This window comes from Dendroctonus ponderosae, unplaced genomic scaffold (assembly GCF_020466585.1).
Source record: "Dendroctonus ponderosae isolate FM_Combo_2020 unplaced genomic scaffold, Dpon_F_20191213v2 Dpon_F_20191213_1, whole genome shotgun sequence".
NCBI classification, from domain to species: Eukaryota; Metazoa; Arthropoda; class Insecta; order Coleoptera; family Curculionidae; genus Dendroctonus; species Dendroctonus ponderosae.
Genome location: NW_026017110.1, coordinates 14,956,650 through 14,965,809, shown reverse-complemented (window position 1 = coordinate 14,965,809; position 9,160 = coordinate 14,956,650). Strand labels below are relative to the sequence as shown.

At 35.3% G+C, this 9,160-nt stretch overlaps 2 protein-coding genes across 2 annotated transcripts; one reads left to right on the top strand and one right to left on the bottom strand.

The window, feature by feature from the left end:
• Positions 1-596: 596 nt before the first annotated feature.
• LOC109543599 (UPF0415 protein C7orf25 homolog) lies at positions 597-4,290 on the top strand. Its single transcript, XM_048669697.1, has 5 exons — positions 597-874; positions 2,939-3,259; positions 3,317-3,683; positions 3,735-4,057; positions 4,124-4,290. Exons 1-5 carry the CDS (start codon positions 641-643, stop codon positions 4,229-4,231), a joined length of 1,353 nt encoding a protein of 450 aa, XP_048525654.1. The 5' UTR covers positions 597-640; the 3' UTR covers positions 4,232-4,290.
• A 643-nt stretch (positions 4,291-4,933) lies between these two features.
• On the bottom strand, positions 4,934-9,025 carry LOC109535583 (tRNA (adenine(58)-N(1))-methyltransferase catalytic subunit TRMT61A; the record flags this gene model as incomplete). Its single annotated transcript, XM_019901504.2, is given in 4 exon segments — positions 4,934-5,249; positions 5,309-5,455; positions 7,029-7,744; positions 8,751-9,025. Coding segments are annotated over 3 exon segments (947 nt in total), but the record flags the coding sequence as incomplete, so codon positions are not given.
• Positions 9,026-9,160: the final 135 nt, after the last annotated feature.

The window sequence follows — 9,160 nt, the reverse complement described above, 5'->3', positions numbered from 1 at the left end:
TGAGAACGATCTCGTACTTGGCCAAGCATGAGCTGAGTATCGGCTTGAGTATCGTTTGTAAATACGGGCCTAAATTGTACAGGTTGCCTGGTAACCATATTGAATGGAATATTATTGAAACTTTTCTGTTTTAACGTTGAATCAGTTAATGATCAGTTAACAGTGGGTTTGTTATCATCTTTAACGCCCAGAGCGTTTGCATTGCGTAAGCTTGCAATTAGTTGACGTTTATAATTGAATTGCTTAATAAGTATTTGGGAATAAATTGCTGTTCAAACAATATTTGAACATTTGTACAGAGTAGTTGGGCTTGTGACCTTCTCAATGTGAAATTCCGGAAACGGGGTGCCATTTTTGGCACGTCTCGGGCCATTATAGAATTTAGAATCAAGGACGGGGTTGCGTTGAGATCAAGAAAGGGGACATTTCACATCCTGAGGAAACAATGTATTTCGCTCGGCATATGGCCAACTTTCTACACCAGAGACAAGTACTTGTCTCTGTTCTACACTTCATTCTTTCAACTACCATTACGAATTTCTATAATTTTTCTTCTTCTTCTTCTTCTTTATCTTTGGCACAAAACTTCTATAATTTTTAATCACGGATTATTTCATAATTGACATCTTGACATCCATCTATGACGGAAAATAGGTTATGTTACGTGAAATGTTTTATTCAATTTTTTGAAATAATCAAGAAAATGGATATCCAATGTGATACTGAGGAAAATAATGAAGACATTTATTTATTAGCCGAACAGAAGATTCAGTTTGGCGAAAGCCTGAAGGTGTACATCGATGAGCACCCCAATGTTGATGGACTTCAGAAATTAAGCAGAAAAATTAACCAAGAATTGAAATTCTTGAAAAAAGTAAGTTTATATTGAAATAAGCGTTCAAACACTAAATACTACATATACTAAATTTGCTTCAATCCTTCTAAATTCGTATTACCATAATTATCTCAATTATATTTGCCTCAAAAGTTCCGATTGCCATCATTTATGATAACATAAGGCAAAGATCTTAGGATAAAAAACAGGGCTAGACGTCTAAACTAATCTTCCATTTCATAGCCAATTTCGGTCTGATTAAGTACATAAGTAATAGCCAAGTAAGCAATACAATATTTGTTTCATTATTAAATCGTTAGCAATTTTTACTATTTGCAGTTACATTAGTATTCATGTTTGCATCTTTAGCTATCGGTCTTATTTGCTTTGTTAAACGGATTATCATAATGTTTTTTTAATTGAAAGTCCTTTGCCAAGTCATCGACCCTCAATAGAGGTAGAATCGCTACGTTTCTGTTTTTTGCACAAAGTATCTGAATGGTGATTCAGCATTTCTAGAGATTGTTCAGAGCAACAATAGAAGGCATTTGAGTATAAGAACGTTATGTGCAAGTATTAATTTGTAATAAAATCAAATCAAACAATCTTGGCTATAAGTTTGCTACATTTACTCCTTTAAAACATATGATAAGACCTTGGTGCAGAAAAAAACAATTAGAACGTTTCATTTTGAGGAAGAGGTTCTTAACCGAGTTGCAAATGAACTTTCGATTATCACTCGTAAAATTACGCCAACCCTGGACGCGCCTCAAGATTCCGTCTCGCGTGTGCTACATGATACGTGAGCCATTTTATCCATACCATTTATAAACAGTTCAATTGTCCCAGTGGCTACTTCGTGAGATTGTTGAGCCACCTGATTTTTTGATTTATTGACGGATCTAGCAAGTTTGACGCTAGATGGTATATTCAAAATAGGAATAGCAGTGTTTGGGCCGAAGAAAATCGACACACTTGTTCATCAGTCAAGTCATCAGCATTGTTTATGTGTTAACTGCTCGGCTGGTAGTGTTGAGCCATATCTACCGCCTAATCGTTTAATAGGGCGTTTTCAAGAAGACTTTCTGCCAGAACTTCTTGTATGCAACATAATGGTGCACACAATTCCCTGTTCAAGTCCGTCACTATTTGCACAGTCAATTTGCACAACTTTGCATCTGTAGAGGTGTTTCAGTTCCGTGCCCCCCAATGTATTCGATCTAACACCTTTACATTGCTATTTGTTAGGACCCGAAAAGTGTTTGGGTTTACGAAACTCCTGTGGAAGCAGATACTGCGGTATTTGAAATGGTTCAAAGCAACTGTGAAAATTTCAGTTGAATCTCCCTTTGGATGCTTGTCTTTCCTGTAAGTATATCAGTTCTCTCTTGTTCGTTGCCAACGAGACAGAGACCGTCGGGAAAATTGATCCGGGTTTTGCCTCTAAGAGATTTGGAGATTTTCTGCACCAAAATTTCACGGAGCGCGAAGTTTTGAAGATCTAAGGGTTAAAATGCTTTAATTTTATAAATTCGGCGCAGAAACCATTTGTATACATAATATTCCTAAGGGGCCATAGCGCCTTAGCATTCACGCACATTTCCAGACATGGGTTCTTACACGGCAATGTCCTCTATTGTCGCACTGAACAATCGCTATGAGTTTGATGCCATAGTTCTGAATCACCCTGCATTTGAGGTAAAAATCCTGGTACATATTTATTTAAATATTCATTTAGCTTTGTTGCATTTCAAAATAAGTACATATTATAAAAGTAAAAGATAGAACTTTTTTCATGTCCTAAAGTTTCCGTGTTAGAACGTTCCTTTTTAAGTCACAGGATGTATACAAAATTAAATAATCATGACTTTTGGGCCATAACTATCGAACGCTACAAGCCAATGAAATAAATCTTAGATGGATCTTATCGTAGTCATTTTTTCTGATTGATGAACTGATAAAACGAAAACAATTTTAAGTCAAATATATTTTCAGTGCGGGTTCACATGTATTCTCTTCTTAGGCGAGAAATACAAGACATATTTTTCCATACATTGCCGACACCTCATTTGACTTTCCGACCACTAAAAACTATATTTTTAGGTCTACAAAAATGCCAACTTAAAAAAGGAGCATTTACAGTGTTCCAACTTGACACATTTTTCTGCATTAGTCGATACTCTGAAAACAGTAGATAATTGTCAAAGCGTTAATAAAATATTCAACTTAGAAGATAGGAAAATTACTGTAGATATTATCTGTGATAATGGATTGACATGGATTAAAGTAATAGCTCGAAATCCCAAATCACTAAGTCAAATTTATATGGGAAATGCGAGTTATGGTGTTCGCAGTATTGTAGATCAGGGCGAAGAATATGTTGAATGCGCTAAATTACATCCATGCTTGTTTCAAACACCCAAGGTACGACGTATTTTGCTTCTATGTAAAGATAATTGTAATACATTGTAATTTTACCAGATAATTTTCGTATTCACCAACGGGATTGGAAGTAATTTAGCATCAAAGTTAGAGAGAAGAGGAATAATTGTAAGAGGTAACAAGATTGAAGCTCATGATATTGAAGGCGACTCGGATTCGAGTGAACAGGAAAACTTAGACTTTGAGAGTTCTAATATCGTTTATAATCAGCCACAAGATCTATCGACCCAAAATATTGCAAATATTAAAAAGGTAAACTTGGATGTTTCTGCTATGTTGGCCTACTGTTGTTCAGTTACCAATGGAAGCGCGTATTTGTATGATTTTGATGTACCTGTTCTCAAACAACAAGCGGAATGGGAAAGGCTGAGGCCAGTCAAGCCAATTTTGGATGAATTTTTGAAAGGTACAATGTACGAGTGTAATTAAAATTTACTATAGTCCGGGACTATTTCAGACAAAAGACTATACTGCTGCCAGACTGCGAAAGAAAGCTTTGAGAATATCGTTAATACTGTTGGAGGACCCACCGAAAAAATAAGAGCGGATAAATTCATGAAAAATGTAACAGTTTTGCCAGACGACGCGTCGTTTAGAGATACTGAGGAAGGCAGTGAGAGTAATGAAATATTCAATCAAGTCCAACTAATTTCTGGAAAAAATTTGCCAATTGGAGGAAAAATTAGGCAAAGATCATTGACCATTTTTATGTTTGGCGATAGAATACAAGCAATCACAGTCACTAGTAATGACGGTTTTGTTAGAGCCGCTAAGCAGCAAGTAAGTTCAAATGAGTACAGCTATTTCGGCGCTTCAAATCGATAACGTTTCAAATGCCGTTTCCAGAATATCAACTTTGTGGTTTTTGTCCACGAATCCAGAGCTTTGACTGAACAAAAAGAGTTGATGAAAGCCAAACCACTTAGTGCACCTGACGAAATTCATCCAGTTTAAAATTTGACAAAAACATTTTTACAATTTATTATTTATTTTTGAATAAATGGTTTCACCAACGTGCCAATATTGCTTTGAATTAAAAATCATCATCGCCTGTGTTGTAATTTGTCAAAAGTTCAGCAAATAATAAACGAAACGAATTTTATATAAGTTTCAAGTAGCCTCACTACATTTTACTTCAGCATGCGACATTTCTTTTCAATTCTCTAGCTCTTTTCGTATCTACTTAGGTATTTTCTTTTCAACAAGACCTTCTTTAAACAATCTCAATGATCGCTCGTTTTTGCCAGAAAAGCCATATTGAGATCAATTCCCCTTGCATTAAAAAAGCGTTCTACACAGCATTCATACCTGTTCACCTCTGTATATGCCCGAACGATCAATTAACATGAATTAAAGAGCATGAAATTAAAAGAATAAAACATCATTTAAAAATTACGAGCATTTCGTTTTCGGTTTCTTCCTATCAACATTTTAACAAGGCAATGATTGAATCCATATCACAATTTTTTCGAGTTCTTTGTATAAAAGATCCGAATGTCATACATACATTAGTTGATGTTTTAGTAAGCCAGTGCCTTGTTACTCAAATCCACGAAATCGCAATTACTACTTGGGGGAAGCACAAAAACGATTATTAACTCAACAGAAATCTATTTAATTTCCATCGAGGTTCATTCGAGCGTATTTTCGTATATAATATGCTGATTATCAAGACATTTTCGAGTCCAACTCGGATACAATGTAGCAAAAGTTAAATAGCCCGTATGACCTGGTTGTTGTGCTGGTGGAATGGCGGTCAATGTTTTATGTACCTCTTTCTCCTTTTTTTCAGTAGCATCCGATTTTGCAGTCTTCAAAAAGTCTAAGTCTAATACAGGAATTTGCCTAGTCTGTACATTGTACTGCGTCTGCAGAACTTCCATGGTTTCGATTTCCTGAAAACCCAATTTGGATAACTCGCTGCAAGTTTTCTGCACTTGCTCAATGCATGGCGAGAATGAGCAAATCCTTCCTATAACGAAAACGTTATTAGCATGCTAAAATAATGAGTTAGTAATGTATCAGAATTACCGCCTGTTTGTTTCAAAGAATGTGTAGCGTGAGGTACAGCTAGCCATGGATGGGGCAGGTCCAGAAAAACCGCGTCAGCTTTCCCGATTAGATTGTCCCCAAATCCAGTAGCGCAAACATCTCGATGATCAACAGTTACATATTGCCCTGAAATAACATTTACCAACATTTAACAAACTCTGATTAAAGAACAGAAAATTACTTTAATATAATTTATACAGGGTGACCGGTTACAAAAATTCAAAATCTGAATATTTTCCGAGTTACAGTTCATCACACTTCATTTTTGACTTATTGCATATTTCTTCGCGGATCAAATTGAAAATCGGTACAGAGTTTCAGCTTAACTTTCTACTTTAAAATAACTTTCTGATAAAAAAAAATGTTTCTCCACTTTATCACTATGTAGATGACACTTTACCTGAAATCCAAATCTAATTTTTAGCATATCTTTTTTGGCACGTCAAATATCGCAAAAAGTAATGTGCGATTTTAAAGATTAGAAAAAAATCTCTAATTTTTGTCCAATCCATAGTTGATTTTCGCGAACGTTTTGAAAAATTTACCTGATGATTCAGGAAGCGTCTACTATGCTTACGTAATCTTTCAAATAAACATTTGCTGTGCAACAAATGCATGCCGGATGCACCTGGACCTTTAGAAAATTGTCTTAACTCGTGAGTTTTGGAAACTACGCGAATGGCGTGCAAATGCCTCATTGATCAACAGTTTCACAAAGTTGGAGAGAATGATCAAATAAAAACTACCTGTTTTTTGTGTTAACGGAAGAAATTAAGAATATAAAGTCCTAAACTACTTTACAGTAAGTTAAGCAAAGAGGAGAAAACAAATGTATTTTTTTCATGTCCAATAATCAACTTACTGATAGTTGAAAGAACAACAGTCTTGACCGACTGAAGAAGGGAGATTTGTTGTTAGAGTATCGGTCTTGAGGAGGACTTAAATGAGAGTCTAAACTTTGACACTACCAAGCTTTCAGAATTAATTTTTATTTTTTAATCAGGGTGTGAACTCGTTTATATTTAAAGGAAACATCCAGTTCTCACGCAACATAAGACAAGAAATCCAATTGCACATCTCCATCGTCAGTCAAAGTGCAATTGATAGGAGAATCGAAAGTCCCATAGGATATATTGCGCGAGAACTCGATTTTCTTTAAATTTAAAGAGGCTCGCAGTCCTTAAGTAATATTATTTTAAAAACAACTAAAATTTAATCTCTGTATCAATATCAGTGTTAATGCTTTGAGTAGTTTTTTTACATATCGGTACTGTATAGAACAATCATAGCTTTTCCTATCATGAATCACCTTTAAGGTCTAGATTCAACTGTACGTTATTGTTTTTTCCTTTAGCCCTGATGAAGGAATCAAAATAAATTCCGAAAGATTGGTAGGATCAAAGTTTAGACCCTCTTTTGAGCTCTCCTCAAGACCAATGCCCTAAGAATTACAACTCTGACTCAAAGTTGATGTTATAAAGTGAAATCATGGTTCCTGAGGTAAGACTGCCCTACTTATCTACAGCTGTCTTGGTTTAATTGTATATATGCTATTAACCTTATGGGAAAGATCTACTTTTAAAAGCTATAGTTTGTACATTTTTCAATAAGGTCATGTACAGTTCTACCAGTATGTACCTACATAAGTTATTTTTTTAAATACCTACGTATTAAAAAACCTAAACTGCCGTATACCTACCTAATCCATGGTCATCAAATTCTTCCCTGGCAGTTTTACTTCGGACTTCATGAAAGTCGAAAGTATACAAATGTCCATGAGGTTTCACCGCCCTGATAAACGCATGCGACAATGAACCACTGCCCGTTCCACTTTCAATCAAAACGCTGCCAGGGCGTAGCTCCAACTGCATTATTATCATACTGATGTCTGGTGTATAAATTATTTGTGTTCGATGTGGAAGAGTAATGGTCCACAACTCTGGAGTCGGTTGCAAAATATATCCCCATCCCTTACTTAAAGATATTTTCGATCCGAACGTCTTTCCTATTAATTCGCCGCATTTAAGAGCCCCGTATGGGGTTTGGAACACATTTTCCACTTCTAGATTTTTTTTATTAATGGCTTTACTTTGTGCTTTAATGCTATATATTTGTGATATAGTCAGGTATAAAACCACAGTGTCCCCATCGCGTACTGTTTCTTTGTAGCCGTTAAAACTCATTTTAATAACTAAATACTTTTATATTAAAATTCTAGGTTATAATAAATATTTTCTTCCTCTTCTCAAAATTACTCTGGTCTCTTTGATTCTTGATTGGAGCTAGGAATGGTCCCAAATATAACTTGCGCCTTTGGAGCGGCTTTACACAATTTATTTATGTGTGGTAATCAATCGATTATTCACACCGTTGTGTAGGTGAAAGGGTCTGAGATTAGCTGAGGTCTTCAACTACCTATTTGAATATATATAAAAATTAATAATATTTTTAAATCTGTCCGAAACTAAAAATACTAAATACTAAAAATAATGTTTTAAAAGTTTAGATAATGCTAATTTTCAAATGCTAATTTTCAGATTGCCGTCGTTGGGTCTCGTTTCCTTTAGATACTTGCACATCGGCCGGTGGCCATCTTTTTTTTAGGTGTTAAAATAAAGAAATGTTCCGCTCAAATTTGTGGATTTGGAAAGTGTTCCGTTAACAAACGAAAACCCTGCTCTAGAGAGAAGAATAACAACTGCCGCACAAAAAAATTGCAAAGCCTAAAACAGCTTTTTGTAATTAGAAATTTTCTACATAACTCTGATAATACCGGGCCGATTTGGAATTTTTTTTTGAAAAACGTACGATTTTCTATAAAAACTGCATCTCGGATAATTGCTATCGGTTGGAAAACTTGGAAGTTATGGAGATTTGWAGGCCGAAAAGACGATTTCTCGAAGAAGAGCGAAATGCAATTTTTCATTGACATGGTTTTCGTATATCTATAGTTTCGGAGAAAATGCAATTTAGATTTAGAGATTTAGTTAAACCCCCCACATTGTTTGCACATTTATTTGGCCATAACTCCGCAACTGTTGGTACTGAACCCTGAATGTTGGTAACCGTTTTACTGCTCCATTTGCGCGTACCTCCACTCTTGTGCTCGCAACTTCGTTAAATGTGAAGATATTTAAAAAGTTGCGAAAAAAACCCCCAAAAAGCCCTTAGAATTGGCTATAGAAAGTATTCCAGCCTCAAAATGGATAGTGGCAACAGCAAGGGAGTAAAACGAGTTAGATCTCAGAGAATGTGCAACCTTAAAAAAAGATTTGAGAAATTATTATTAGGTAAAAAAGTTGACATTTATGAAGACTTTAATGCCGATTTTCCTGTCAATTTCATTTTATGTTTTTTTTTTAATTTACGATGGTTGGGTAACCTGGTCCAAAAAGTGTTTATTGACTAATAATCTTCTTACCTGCTTCCTGCATTGGCGCCCCATCCTCCATTGTCATTCCATTAGTCTTCAAAAAGAACACCCTACACTTGGACACACAATGAAAATCCACAAGCAGTTGAAAATAAATGTGGATAACACTCAGCAGTTAACAGGCAAGATGATCGACAGCATTTGCCTAAATGGCACCAAATCGACCAATTTCGTCCGTTGCCCACAATGAACTGAACTAAATGTTCAGATTTTAGCAAAAACTCATACGATATTAAGGTTGTAGATAAGTTCTATATTGTTGAGGCGGATTCATTTTTTACAAACTTCTTTTTGGGTATTTCGCATCAAACATTTTTGCCTTTAAAAAAGACAGAATTTCCTAACGTCTTTTATTACAGATTGATAAATAGTGCTCCTATTTCGCAATAAGAACGAAT